Genomic DNA, 15636 nt, shown 5'->3' with positions numbered 1-15636 from the left:
CTGCTTTTGTTTGACAATTTCCATAATAAAACGTTTTTTTAAAAGTGAGGCTATTTAAGGAGAGTGATCAAGGCAGTAGTTTTTCATTTTCTTCCTAGCAGCTAAAAGCTTCCTCTGCTAAATTCCGTTTGGTGTGTAAAGTGATAAAAGCTGGCCTGCAGTGGTTGCAGAGGGAACAGGGGGCCTAAAGCCCTGTTGTCCAGTCTGTCCCTTGGTCCTGGAGGCTTCCCTGAGGAGACCTACTGGCCTCGGCACCTGCATTTTTCCTCTTGTCCTCCTGTTGTTCTAGAAGAGGAGCCCTTCCTCCTGTCAGTGTCCAGCTATCTCTGCTGTGTCCAGGGTCCATCACCTTCTGCCTTCTGGAGGGTTTTGCTCCTTCAGATCCTAATTTTGAATGTGTCCCACTCTTCTATGATATTGCTATCAACATCCTCACATGCTGTAGCATCTCCCATCTTTAAAAACAGAACAAAACAAGTCCCTCCCTTGATTTTGCATTCGGCTTCATCTCTGGCCCCATGCTCTGTCCCCCTCAAGACCCAAACCTTCTTGAAGGAGTTGTCTAGACTTGCTCTGTTCACTTCCTCACCTGGCATTCACAACACACGAGGGTCTGTGTTCAGGAACCGACTTTTGGTAGGGTTAGTCACCTGCAAGTCCCCGTGCTACCCCAGCATTGAGTGCTTTCTGCCCTCATCCTACTGGGCCTCAAGGAGCATCTGTGCTAAGACACTCTCCTTCTGTTTTCCTCCCTCATGGCCCAATCTCGTTGTCAGCTTGATCTCAAACCCACTTTTCTCTCTCTCTTTCCTTTGCCACCAACACTGGCTGATTTATTAAGATAGCTTTTGACTTTTACTCTTACTCTTCCCCATTCATTCTTGACTCAGCAGCCAAAGTGGTCCTTTAAAATATGTGTTAGATCATATCATTCGCATCTTATAATCCTGCCAAATATTTTAGCTGGCCTTCAAGGCCCTGAATGATCCAGATGTTTCCTATCATTCCTGCTTCACCTGGTCTCCCCTTCACTCCTGTGATCCAGACATATTGGCCTCCTTTTGGTTTTTGGAATGCACCCAGCTCTTACTTCTGAGTCTCTTTACATGCTTTTTCCTTGTCTGGAATGCTCAGCAGTCTCTGGCCTGTCTCAGCTTAAATGCTCTGTCCTCAGATAGGTCTTCTCTGATGAGCTCATCTAAGTGTGTTCCCTCACCCCCACCCTGATCATTCTCTGAGTAGAGCACCCCACAGCACTTTCTGAATTTGTGCTTACATGTTTAGTGTGTCTGTTTCCCTCCACCAGACCGGAAGCCATGACAGTTGGAACCGCATCTATGTTGTCACCTCTGTGTACTAAGCACAGTGTCTGATGCAGAGTCAGCACTCAACAGGTGCGGGTGGCCAACATGTGATGGGTGAATGAGTGGATAACCACGAGTGCTTGGCCCTCCCCAGGACCACGTTCACAAGTTGTGCTTCACTGAGAACCCATAGCTTTTATCAAGTATTATCAAGCCATAGAAAAACTGATCTTTCAGATTGTATACATGTAGTTGATGAGAGCATTGTTCATTATATGATTCAGGGTACCATATATAAGGTTTATATTACAAATTTCTGTTAGAATTTAGTGTTCTTAAGTACTTCATTGCCCCTAAAAGAATTTTTAGACTTTCTCCTTTCTGATACCATCACATTTCTCTTTTTGCCCTGGCTGCCTGGACATTCAGAGACAAAGGCAAGGCATAATCACAGCAACTTAAGATTGGCATTAATAAAGGAGTGGCTTATGAGAGAGACACAGGTTTTGGAGTCAAAGCTGGGTTTGAATTCCAGCTCTGTCATCATGTGTCTATGGGTGAGAATCTTCAACTCTCTTAGCCTGAGCTCCTTTACCTGTATAATGGAGGTGGCACCTGCCTTGCAGAGCTGGTGAAGTGCCTGGACCACAGGAGTGCTCTGTAACTGTTTTTCTCTCAGCCTCCCAATTTTCGTTAAATACATATATATAAACTGCCTCACATCCTTTTTGGAAAATGCATATATAAATAAATTAAAGAACAATAAAGTATTTGGTGATTTGGTGAGAAGTTGATTGAAAGCATATGCAATTTTAGAAGAGCTATCAGATTTTTCCATGTATACTTGTTAATATCTTAATATTCAAATCTCAACTCAAATATCCCCTGCTCACAAAGGCCTTCCCTGACCTACCTGCCTAGATATCTTCTCCTCCTCACCACTATGTCCCATTACTCTGCTTTATTTGCTTTACAGCCCTCATCACTATTTGAAATTATTCACTTGTCTTCTAGTTTGTATGAGCTAGTTCGGACCATGTCTGTTTCAATTTACCCCTGCACTCCCAGCCTCTAGCACAGTGCCCAGCACATAATCAGTACTCAGTAACATTTGAATGAATGGAAGCTAAGTGGAACATTTTGGTTCACTTTTTAGATAACTTTGAAAAGGAAAGTGCATTCTCTCTGGCACAGGCTTTGTTTTTAAGCCACGCTTTTGGAAAATATAACCAAACACCTATGTAAAATACAATTACATATAATATTTTTTAAATTAGAACTTTTGAGCTAAGATGATCATTAGTCAAATCATTTATGATTGGCTCTTTGGGAAAAAAAAAAATTCTTTTTTTCTTTTAGGTCAAAGCGCCCCCTGAAATCAATTTAGTTCTGTACCCTCAGGGCCTAACTGGTGAAGAAGTATACGTGAAAGTGGATTTAAGGGTTAAGTGCCCACCAACCTATCCAGATGTGTGAGTACATTTATAAATAGCTTTGATGTAATTTCAGTTTTCTGTTTTGACAGCATAAAAGCATATTGAAATTAATAGTACTTCCTCCTTCTTGCACCCATTCCACATAAAATATCATTTCCTGTCACCTGTATTTCAACAAAACTGCATCAGCAGTAGACACTTTCATGAAACCAGTCTCTTTTTAAGTCTGTTTATAGTTATAGAATAGTCACTACAAGTGATAATATTTGCTCAGTGCCTACTTATTTGCTTCTTCTGACCTGTTAACTTTTGTTTATTTAATTCTTCATAAACTAGGAAGAGGAAAAATCTAGAAGAAAAGGATAAAGGTGTGGTAACTATTTAAAGGACTTATGCACTTAATTTTAGCGTATGACTGGCATTAGAAATTAGGTAGCCTTCTATGCCTAACATGACCTTTTACTGCCTAAAGTAAAGGGGTGTTTACAGTTGCTGTGCTTCTCAGTGGGGCACCTCTGGCAAGTCTTCATTGTGCAGAGCAGTCCTGTGTACTGCAGGATGTTTGGCATTCCTGTACCCTCCCCACTAATGCTAAGAGTGTTCTCCAGTCATTGACACAACCAAAAAATCCCACATATTTCTATACTCCTAAAAGTGATATCACCTCTGGTTGAGAATCACTAGTTAGGGTAAAAATGTTAGCCATCTATATACTCAAGTGGTCTTTTTTTGAACTATCACGTGTATTCTATGTAATCTTTCCCCAGACATTCCACATGGAAAGGCAGATTGGCCTGGATGATGTTAAGTGGTCAGAACTTATTGTGCAGAGAACCAGTGAAGGGTTTTGAGAAGGAGAGTGGCAAATAAAAGGAAGCACTGCTTTACACAGTGGGTGGTAAATACATGGAATTTGTTATCCTAAGAGGTGATGGAGGATATGAAAATACAGATAGGTCACGACTGAGTTCCTTGAAGTCAGTAACCCCCTTAAGCCCCAACACTGTACTGAGAGTACATATAGTAGGTATGCAAAAAATCAATTAATGAAAAAAGGTAATTAAATTTATGAAAGAAAATTAAGACAGTACCTCTCTAGGTTTTTTTTTTCTGACACCACATACATAATGTCTTTTTCTACACCATGTGGGTGTCCAACAATTCAATTCAATTCTGACATAAACTATCCATAGTTAGCATAGGCCTCACAGTTTAAGGGCTCAGTACGACTGTAAGTCTCAGTACTTCTGACATTTAAATTCTGGCTATAAATTGGGGGGTTCCCACAACCCTCTCCTGAGTTTCCGTTCTTTGTTGGAATGACTCACAGAACTTAGGAAAATACCTTATATTTACTGCTTTATCATAAAGGATACAACCCAGGAAAAGCCACATGGAAGAAATGCATAGGGGAGGGTATGTGGGGAGGGGCGTGGAGCTTTCATGCCTTCTCCAGGCACTCCCCTCCCAGAATTTCCCTGAACCCTGTTGTTCAGGGGGTTTTATGGAGATTTCATTACATAGGCATGACTGATTAATTAAATCATTGGCCACTGGTCATTTAATTTGATCTCCAGCCCCCTCTTCTCCCTGGAGGTCTGGGGTAGGGCTGAAATTTCTCACCTGGTAATCAAGGCTTGGTCTTTTTGGCAACCAGCCCCCATCCTGAAGCTATCTAAGCACCTGACAAAAGTCATTTCATTAGCATAAACTCCATTATGGTTGAAAGGGGTTTGCTATGAATAATATAAGTTGCTTATATTATTATACTTATAATATAATAATAATATAAGTGAGAGCACCCCTATCACTCAGATAATTCCCAGGGTAATCGGAGCTCTGTGCCAGGAACCAGCATCAAAGAACTTTCTTTTCTTTTTATATATATTATATATATAATAGCCTTAAAAACTCAAACTGTTTATTCTTGAAAAGTCGAAATAAAAACTTGGTTATCTAAATGCTAAGATGTTAATTATAGTATTATTTATGAAAGTAAAGGAATTGGAAGTAGTTCATATGTCAAAGACTAGAACAGGGTTTTTCAACCTTGGCACTATTGACATGTTGAGTAGGATAATTCTTTGTTGTGGGAGCTGTCCTGTGCATTGTAGGATGTTTTGTAGCATCCCTGATCTCTACCTGCTGGATGCTAGGAGTACCTTTCTGCGCAGGTATGGCAACCAAAAAAGTCTCCAGACATTAACAGATGTCCCCTGGGGGCCAGAATCACCCCTGGTTGAGAACCACTGCCCTAGAGAACTATTCAGATCAATCTTGATGTGACCACTTGATAAAAATATTGTGGGATAATTTTTTAAAAACAGCATGGAAATGCTTATAAAAAGTTAAAAAGTAAACATATTATCAGATACATGAAGTTATGAATTATTTGGCAAGGACATAAAGGGAAAATTTTTAAAGTTTAATTAATTAGTATTATAGATAAACTTTTCACCATTCCATTAATATTGTTGTATAATGCTTAATTTTAGAAAATAATTATGTAAGGTTTGATTTGGAGGAACAGTGTTTGCCTTTTGAAATGATGTGGTACAGGAAAATTTTCCTTTTCTGCGAGATAGTCCTTGATGCCACCATAATAATCATGGGTTAGGTGGACTGTACGTGGACTCAGGACTATATGGCATTTCTGTTATTTTTCTCATATAAACAACTTTCAGATTTCCATCTATCCAGATAGGTAATGATTGTAACAACCTATCATATTAGCTCAGAGAGAATGCAAGGGTAGATGAACAGTCAAGGCTTCACTAAGAATTACTCAGAAATGCTTGGTAGGAAGTAATGAATCATCTTCTCTTCAGTAAGATGAAATAAATCCTATTTAATCCCAGAGAGTTGTTATTGAACGTTTATTGGTTGGGAATAAAAGAGAACCCAAGGACTGGTTGTGTCATTTCCTTGAGTAAGATGTTGACTTAGACATCTAAGGGATAAAGAGGAGTATGAATTAGATGTCCTTGGAATAGGCAGAGTTTGCAAAGTATGTGTGACTAGGTTTATACAGGAGCGAGTGAGCATTTCCACCTTGTTTACTATCAGAATGAGTGGTTGACACCAGCTTGTTGTGAGAACACTGGATGGATCACTGTAGCTCCATCTTATCCAGTTATTCTTCTGCTGCTTTATGCTGGAGCACATGAATGAGTGCAAAGCATTTGGACTCCTGAAGGTGAGTTGTCAGAGCCAAGCTAATTGGCACTGAGTGCTAGGGTTGAGAATTACCATACAAGGGAGTAGATGGTTAAGTTAGTAGGCTGGAGTCGGACACAGAGCTGGAAGGATTTTTTTTCTTTAAAAAGGAGAAGAAACCCAGAGTTGGCTATCCAAGGCAAATTATTTTATTTTATTTTTTTTTTAAAAGATGACCGGTAAGGGGATCTCAACCCTCGGCTTGGTGTTGTCAGCACCACGCCCAGCCAGTGAGCAAACCGGCCATCCCTATATAGGATCCGAACCTGTGGCCTTGGTGTTATCAGCACCGCACTCTACCGAGTGAGCCACGGGCCGGCCTTCCAAGGCAAATTAGAGGCAATAAATAGTAATTGATGCTGGGAAATTTTAATCAGATCATAAAGCTGAAACCAGAGACAGAGGAATTGGTGACATACTGGATCAAACTCAGTAAGTCTGGGTCACCTGGAGGAGTAGGGCACCTGACAGCTCAGACTGAAGACTTTGGCCAGCCCACTTCTTCCCCACAGCCTGTGGGTAATTCTGTGTCACTGTGTCAGCTGGAATTGTGGGATATATGAGTAGTTGACATCCTTTTGAGATTCAAAGAGATGTTGCTGGTGGCATGGAGAAGCTCTCTTATAAGGTCTGTCAGAAATCCTCAGGCCCAGTGTGCTTGGAACTGAGCAGATATTCACACAATCAAGCTGTACTTTCTGGAGTAACTCCTTTTTGTTTTCTTTTCCAGAGTCCCTGAAATAGAGTTAAAGAATGCCAGAGGTCTGTCAAATGAAAGTGTTAATTTGTTAAAATCTCGCCTAGAAGAACTGGCCAAAAAACATTGTGGGGAGGTAAGATTTGTTAAACTGTGATTATAAGAGGACAGTAAACATCACCACCATGCTCACCAGCATTTGCCTTCCTGCCTTTTCTTTGGCTTAAAGGCTTTTCTGTTGCACTTAACTAGAATGTTTTGTTTCTTATTAGTATCTACAAAGGGGAACAGTGTTACTTATATTTATTTAATTTACAGGATTTATGAATTAAAAGTTATAGAGTATATGTAGATGCTACTATTGATGCTTAAGAATTTTTCTGAAAACAGTCAGTGTGAACCTGGCCATACTTTTTGCACATGTAAGACCTGGCATTATGACCTGCTCTCAACTTGAACCTTCTTGTGGGAAAATGTTTGCAGATAAGCAATTTCTGACCAAACTTTGCTATCGTTCCCCTTTGCATATGAGGAGAACTCATGGCTTTCCTTCGGGATAATTAGCAGCATACTCTACTCTTTCAATGTCTCTTCTATACCTGGGCATTTACTAATTCTTTTTTAATTCTCTGGACGTCAGGGTCTATATATGGTTCTTCCTTAGGTGGCAGAACTTTCTCTGGAGGGCAAGACTAGGTGACTTCTGGGGGCAGAGTATTACTATGTTTTCCTTAGGCAAGACCAATTTCCTTTAAGTATAACCCATCTTTTTGGTAAAATCACTCAGTGTTTTTGCATCAAAATCTCATGCTTACTATCTCATCATGTAAAAACTGAGAAGAGTTAAGTAAGGACTAGACCTAGGACTCTGTGTCTATTGCACCTCTATTAAAGATGACCAAAGGTGACATTTACCTAATGTAAACTTACTGCACAGTTTTTCACTTGCATTGCAAAACACAGGGAGTCACTATGCAATTCATGACATACCTTCTGACTATAAAAATTTTGTCCACCTAAATTGCTGTTTCCAAGAACGTTAGTAATTGGTGAGGTACAGAAAGTGATTATAGAAGAGCCTGGCTAAAAAGCTAGGTCTTGGGAATTATTTGAAAGTTCTTTCTAGTATAAGGGGATTTTAATGTCTGCCTGAAAATTTTCAAGGATATTATATAGGTGGAATCATATGGTGTGTAACTTTTTGGGATTGGCTTTTTTCACTCAGCGTAATTCTTTGGAGATTCATCCAGGTTCTTGCATGTGTCAACAGCTGTTACTTTTTATTGCTGAGTAGTATTCTGTGATATGGACGTACCACTGCTTGTTTAACCATTCACCAGGTGAAAGATATCTGGGTTGTTTCCAGCTTTTGGCTATTACAAATAAAACTGCTTAAACATTCATATACAGGGGTTTTTTGTGTGTGTGTGTGAACATAAGGTTTCATTTCTCTGGGATAAATACCCAGGAGTACAGTTGTAGATGTACAATAGTTGCATGTTTAGTTTTTTAAGAATCTTCTGAGCTTTTCCAAATTGGCTGAACCACTTCACTTTCTTACCAGCAATCTGCAAGTGATCCACTTTCTCCATATACTTGCCAGCATTTAATGTTGTCACTATATTTTTATTTTAGCCATTCTAATAGATGTTGTGATGGTTAATCTTACTTGTCAACTTGGCTAAGCCATGTTACCCTTGGTATTTGGCCAAACGTTATTCTAGATGTTTCTGTGAAGGTATATTTTTAAATGAAATTAACATTTAAATTAGTAGACTTTGAGTTAATCAGATTATCCTTCATAATGTGGGTGGGCCTCATCCAATCAGTTAAAGGCCTTTAATTGAGACTGACCTCCCCTAAAGAAAAGGGAATTCTGCCAGAAGGTGGCCTTCAGACTTGAACCACAACATCAGTTCTTCCCTGGGTCTCCAGCCTGCCAGCCTACCCTGTGATTTTGGACTGAGAGCCTCTATAATCACATGCGCCAATTTCTTAAATAAATCTCTCTCTCTGTGTGTGTGTGTGTGTGTGTGTGTGTGTGTGTGTGTGTGTGTGTGTGTGTGTGTGTGTGTGTGTGTGTGTGTGTGTGTGTGTGTGTGTGTGTAGAGAGAGAGAGAGAAAAACACGCACATATCCTATTGGTTCTGTTGCTCTGGAAAACCCTATTAGATGGTGAACAAAACTAATGCCATTTTGTGCTCCATCCACCATGTTGATTCCTACTTAACCCCATTCCTTTGTTTCACTGACCAGTTATACATTGACCTTAGGGCAAGCTGTAAACGGAACATAGGTTTCAGGGAGTGAATGATTTATTACAGCAGGTGGCATCAGTGGTCTGAGCACTAACATCACAAGACCCCCTGCTTCATGTATCAAAGGATACCTGGTGAATGATGTTATTAATTTTCTTAACCTGTTTCCTTAAAGTTATTTACAGTAGCAGAGCTTTTGCTGTAGAAAAACTTTGCCTAAATGCAGAGAGCTAGAGCTCTGATCTGCTGTAGAAGTCTGATTCTTTGCTGTGTGCAGCTTTCTTGTACATAAGTCACCCCTGTAATAAGTGTCTTTGTATATCTTATGGATTTGCCCTCATCCTTTGGTCTCAAAGTACCTTCTCAGTTTGGAGGCATTATACTTTAATCCCCTCCTTGCACAGAGCCTGACTAATACAGATGTATAGTGATAGCTCATTGTGGTTTTAATTTGCAGTTTCCTAATGGCTAATGACGTTGGATATCTTGTTATGCACTTATTTGCAGTTTGTGCATCCTCTTCAGTGAAATGTCTCTTCTTTTCCCCATTTTCTAATTGTATTGTTTGCTTTTTTTGTTCAGTTTGGAGAGCTCTCTATATATTCCAGATATTAATCCAAAGGACACACAGATTGAAGCCAAAACTGGAAACAATCCAGTTGAAAAAGAAGAATAAAACGGGAAGAGTTGACCTACTGAATTTTCAAGACTTATTACATAGTTACAGTAATCAAGACCGTGTAGTATTGGCAGAATGATAGACTCATAGATCAATGAACAGAACAGAGAACCCAGAAACAGACTCACACAGACATAGTTTAGGAAACTCGAGAGAGAAGGGAAATCTGTTGTATTTACCCATATTTTCTTTACTGTGTTTTCTTTCCTTTCTCTCGTCCTTAAATTCCAAGGTTCTTTCTTTTATCATTTCTTTTCCATTTAGAGAACTTCCTTTGCCTTTCTTTTAGAATAATTCTGCTGGTGACAAATTCTCTTAGTTTTTCTTTACCTGAGAATGTCTTGATTTCCCCTTTATTCCTAAAAGATATTTTTGCTGGTTATAGAATTCTGGGTAGACAGCACTTTTCTTTTAGCACTTGAAAATGTTATATCACTTCCTTCTGGCCTCCATGTTTCCGATGTGAAATCTGCTTTCATTCAAATGTTTATTCCCTACAGGAAGAATGTAGTTTCCTTCTTGCTTACTTTAAAGATTTTTTTTGTCTTTAGTTTTCAGAAGTTTGACTGTGATATGTCTTGGTGATTGTATGATTTCTGTTTTTCTATTTTTATAGTCTATTGACTCTTTCCTCTGTCCTCTCCATTCTGCAGTTAAGCCCATCAAGTGAGTTTTTTTTTTTTTTTTTTTTTTTTTTTTTCTTTTTCGTGACCGGCACTCAGCCAGTGAGTGCACCGGCCATTCCTATATAGGATCCGAACCCGCGGCCGCTGGGAGCGTCGCCGCGCTCCCAGCGCCGCACCCTCCCGAGTGCGCCACAGGCTCGGCCCATCATCAAGTGAGTTTTTAATTTCAGTTATTGTGTTTGCTAGTTCTAAAATTTTCATTTGGTTCTTCTTTATATCTTATATTTCTTTGCTTAGGCTTTCTATTTTTTCGTTTGTTTCAAGAGTGTTTGTAATGGCTCATTAAAACATTTTTGTGAAGACTGCTTTAAAAGCTTTGTCAAATAATTTTAACATCTCTCATCTTGGTTTGGCATCTTTTTTGTTCAATTTGAGATCTTGTTTGTGGTAAGATGTGATTTTTTAGACATTTTGACTATTATGAGACTCTAGATCTTACTTTAAACCTTTGGTTTTAGGTGTCTTCTTGTGATACAATTCTGCCTTGTAAATGTAAGATGGGGTGAAAATCTGGACTTTCACTCAGCCTCCATTGACATCCAAAGGACAGGGGTGTCTCCTGGCCCATGGTTGGGGGAGGTTTGGGAGTTCCAGCTACCCACTAGGCCTCCATGGCTAGCAGTCGGAGTTGCCTTGTTACCGTTCCATACGTGGCTTCAACTGACACCAGGATGGAGAGGTGGCCTCTTACCTCTATGCAGTAATGAGAGTTGTGACTCTTTACTAGGCTTCTTCTGACACTACCCCAGCAGAGAGAGGAGGGTGCTTTATTACTACCAGATTAGGTGGAAGTACAGGCTCTCCATGTGTTCTTGTATTAGTCTGTTTATGTTGCTCATAACAAAATAACTGAAATTGGGTGATTTATAAAGAAAACGAAATTTATTGCTTACAGTTTCTGAGACTGGGAAGTCCAAAGTCCATCTGGTGGTGGCAGCAGTGACCCAGAGGTCTCACATTGAAGACAGTAGAAGTAGAGAGAGCAGAGAGAGAGACAGACTCTCCTTTTCTTTTACAGCCCTCGGAACCACACCCCTGACCACCATTTTTATTTTATTATTTTTTTGTTTTGTTTTGTTTTTGTCGTTTTTTCGTGACCGGCACTCAGCCAGTGAGTGCACTGGTCAGTCCTATATAGGATCCGAACCCGCGGCGGCAGCGTCGCCACGCTCCCAGCGCAGCACTCTACCAAGTGCGCCACGGGCTCGGCCCTGACCACCATTTTTAATCTATTCACTACTGCACGGTCCTGCAATCCAATCACCTCTTCAAGGCTCCACCTTTCCGTTACCATAATAGGATTTCTCACCTTCTTGACAGTCACAGTGGGGGCTAAGTTTCTCATTGATACCAAGTTTCTAAGTTTCTAACAATCATAGTGGGGGCTAAGTTTCTAATACATAAGACTTGGAGGACACAATTCAAGCTTCAGTGAGTTTTAAGGGGACATAATTCAATCCACTACAGTACTCCATTGACGCTGGGGATGGGGAGCCTCATTACTTCCTGGTGGAGATGTAAGTCCTGCCTTCCTACTCAGCCTTCTCTGACTCCACTCCAGTGGTGGGGTGTTGGGGAGAGTATGGAAGCCGAAGCTCCCCATCAGCCTTTGCTGGCAGGCTACAGGTATTTTTGGTGGTGTTTATCTGGAGGAGAGCAGTATCTTCCAGAAGTTTTCTGTTTGCTAGGCTGCCCCTTTCCTGGTTCTTTGGTTAGCAAGAGCAGTTGGTTGTCTTGGGACTTTTTATTGTCTACACCCATTGGTGTTTTCTGATTGCTGGCTTTTCCTGTATCCAGTTTGGGATATAGGAGGAAAAAAGAAAGCCCAGGGAGCCCATCATTGCATTGCTCCTCTGGTCCCAAGCCAGGTCCTAGCCAGTCTGCTAGTCTGCCTTCTACTCTCCACCTTTTCGGGGTCTTCTTATGCTTGTTCTATATGTAATGTCCAGGGTTTTTAGTTGTGTTTAGTGGGAGAAATAGGAAAGACTATGTCTACTCTATCTTCCCAGAAGTGGAAGTCCTGAGTTGTGACTTTTAATATTTACTGTGTTCCCAACAACTGGTAAGAGTCCCATGCCTTTTCTTTATGTACCACTAAAGCTGCCTTTTGTGATTATTAAAAGGAGTATAAACTACTATTAAAGACATACTAGTGTTGTGCACTACTGTTTATAGCAGCATTATTCACAACAGCCAAAAAGCGGAAACAATCCAAATTCTATCAACAGATGAATGGGGAAAAAAAAGATATATACGTACAATAGAATATTCAGCCTTAGAAAGGAAGGAAATTCTGACACATGCTACAACATGGATGAACCTTAAGGACATTATGCTAAGTGAAATAAGCTGGTCACAAAAAGATAAATACTGTATGATTCCACCCACTTACCTGAGGTACATAGAGTAGTCAGATTCATAGAGACAGAAAATAGAATGGTGGTTGCCAGAGGCTGAGGGGAGGAAGAAATGGAGTGTTGTTTAATAGGTAGAGTTTCAGTTTGGGAATATGAAAAAGTTCTAGAAGTGGATGGTAGAAATGGTTGCACAGCAATGTGAACGTATTCAGTCTTACTGAGTGTATACTTAATGGTGAAAATGGTGAATATTATGCTATGTATGTTTTGCCACAATTAAAAAAACATGGTAGTATTCATCTGACGCATCCTCATGTGGTGAGGTTCGAAAGGACATTGAACATGGGAATGCTCCATGCAGATCACTGTTCTTGTTTGTCTAACATTTGTTTCCATTGGGTCTAAAGTACTGGGAAGTCTAAAATGTACGCAATTCTAATGAAGTTTTTATTTTCAAGTAAAAAGTATAATTAGGTATTAAAGCACAGCTTAGGGATTCATTGTGGTATGGCATTCACTGACACCTGACATTTAAAATAATGAGTCACTTTATTTTAATGGAAGTAGGTACTCAAAAACAACTTGTTCTTTAGCATATCCAATTGCCTCTGAATAATTTTCAATCTGTATAGCAGCTCTTTATAGTCATATAAAAGTAACTTAAGTGTATATCTTAGGCTGTCTTTTTTAAACTTAGTAAAGTCAAATTAATTTGTTCTTTCAGTAATTCATTCAAAAAATATTTATTGCCTGTCTACTGTGTGCCAGGCATTAGTCCAGCACTCGGAATACCGCAGTGAGCAAACCATTAGGCCATAGTGTGAGGGGAACAGACCGAAGACAATCAAATAACTGTAACAAATACATGTGTATAACAAGTGAATGACAACTAGGGTGAGAGGTCTAGAGAGTGATGGTAAAGTGGCTGTTTTATATAAGGGGTTCAGGAGAGGCCTCTGAGATTTGAGACGAGGCCTGAGGGAAGAAAGACAATGAACAGTGTGGTTTGGGGGAAATAGGAAGCAAGAGCCAGTCTTATGAATTTTGTCAGATTTATTTGTACAGAAAATACTGGTAAATTAACTAGATCAGTAAAAGAAAAACCCTCCACAGCTTGACCGTGCCTCCTTTCTAGTTTAGAAGTGGTTTCTCTTTAACATAATAGCAATGGCCTCTTCTTCCCAGCTTTCATTAGAAGAGCTTTTCTTGGAAGATTTTGCCTCTTAGGCTGTAGACTAGTGTTTCTCAACTCTAACTCTAAATATATCCAGTAAACACCACAGCTTCTGGTGTAATAAAAAAAATATTAATTTCACCCAACAAGAGCTGTGGTTTCTTTGCATTTACTTCCTGATAGAAAGGTAGAAGACCAAATGAACTAACTTTATATTCTTGTATACAGTGACAGGTACTTGTATTATTATTACCACCTTGTTAAGTCCCTTTAAAACTTTTTTAAATCTATACTATAATTTAAATAAGAATTTTCTTAATCGCTTCATTATAATTAAGAAAAAAGAAATCTCGTTGTGTTTCTCATCTGCAGAAGGAGTGTGGCACCGTTTACCTTTGTGAGGTTGGGTAATCCATCAGGGTGGGGGTCTCAGAAACCCTTGTTCTATTAATTTACCAACCCAGGTATGATTTATGGCTCCTAGGTATAGGAGAAAGTAGCTTCCTATGTTCACATGAAGAAATGTCTGAGAGGGAGGCCTTTTTCTTACTGATTCTATCTGTGAATGCTTCCCTAAGTAGAAATAAAGTACTTTTTAAGTATTGGTCAGCTTCCTGCTAGCTAATTACTAGCAGGGAGATAGTGAGGCCTTTAAATATTTGCCTCTGTGCCCCCAGTAGAATATTTTCAGTACGTTGTGTGGGCAGGTGAAAGCTCTGATGTTAGCAATGAGTATTCTCTGCTCAACTGTCATTATGTAGACAGATTTTCTAGTTGAGGAGGTAGCTTTTACTTTCACACAGTCTTAAATATTTTATCAGATTTGTTTGTACAGAAAAAACATTTTGTTGGATTTATCATACAGAAAATGCAAGTAAATTGAATAGGTCTACAAAAGAAAAATGAAAGTTTTTATTTAACTTAGGTAGTGATTTGTCCTGATAGCAACACAGTGCAATGAACCCTTTAAAAGCTTTTTCCTGCTGCAATTGCATCATATACCTAACTCAGAATGTGTTATGTCAAAATGAATAACAGCATTGTGACTGGGACTCTGATTGCCAGCTTGTTCTGTTCTGTAGACTCTCATCTTTGAGCCATGTCTTTCCATTCTTTGATCATTTGTGCTTGATTTTGCTTACATGTTTAGGTGATGATATTTGAACTGGCTTACCATGTGCAGTCATTTCTCAGCGAGCATAACAAGCCCCCTCCCAAGTCTTTTCATGAAGAAATGCTGGAAAGGCGGGCTCAGGAGGAGCAGCAGAGGCTGTTAGAGGCCAAGCAGAAAGAGGAGCAGGAGGTGAGACACCCTGCTGGTGCGGGTTGGCCAGCCTTGGGGACTGCAGCTTCTGTAGGTTTTTTCCCTATCTCTGCCTGCAGACTTTCCTTGACTTAAGTTTTGCTCAGCATTTGATTCAACAAGTGTGGATTTGTGCAAGAGGAGGCCCACAGAGTAACTGAGAATACTGCAAGCATTTCCTTCCCAACAAACATCAGTGCTACCCCTCAGAACCTTTAGTCCAGGTCTTTAAAAAAAAGAGAGAGAGAAAAGAGGTGGCTGTTTAACTAAACTTCCTGTGATCTTTCTGAACTTGTCAAGGTGTACAGGAATTCATTGAGTTTGGAGGCTATTTTCCTCTTTCCTATGTGAGACAAGTATCTAATGCCCAAATGAGTAGCAAAAGCCAGGAAGTAAGCTGTTTTTTATGCTCATTAACCATATGTAGTTTTTCTTTAATCTGTTTGCATGAGGATATAAATTCCTGTTTTATTTTTTTTAAATCAAATTTAAGTCAAAGATAATATATGCATCAAAATTTCCTTCT

General features: G+C 39.6%; 1 protein-coding gene across 4 annotated transcripts in view; it reads left to right on the top strand.

Annotated features, from left to right (window-relative positions):
* Positions 1-15636, top strand: part of EIF2AK4 (eukaryotic translation initiation factor 2 alpha kinase 4) — a 96924-nt gene that overhangs the window by 7203 nt on the left and 74085 nt on the right. For 3 of the 4 annotated variants that reach the window (XM_063089126.1, XM_063089124.1, XM_063089127.1), the window contains exons 2-4: positions 2664-2776; positions 6687-6789; positions 14958-15110. In XM_063089126.1, the coding sequence (XP_062945196.1) occupies positions 2664-2776; positions 6687-6789; positions 14958-15110 (369 nt within the window). The remainder of the gene's footprint in view (positions 1-2663; positions 2777-6686; positions 6790-14957; positions 15111-15636) is intronic. The other variant, XM_063089125.1, reaches the window with a different exon arrangement.

Source organism: Cynocephalus volans, chromosome 3 (genome assembly GCF_027409185.1).
Source record: "Cynocephalus volans isolate mCynVol1 chromosome 3, mCynVol1.pri, whole genome shotgun sequence".
In the NCBI taxonomy this organism is placed as follows: domain Eukaryota; kingdom Metazoa; phylum Chordata; class Mammalia; order Dermoptera; family Cynocephalidae; genus Cynocephalus; species Cynocephalus volans.
Note: the sequence above shows the minus strand (reverse complement) of the source record. Positions and strands in the feature narration are given on the sequence as shown.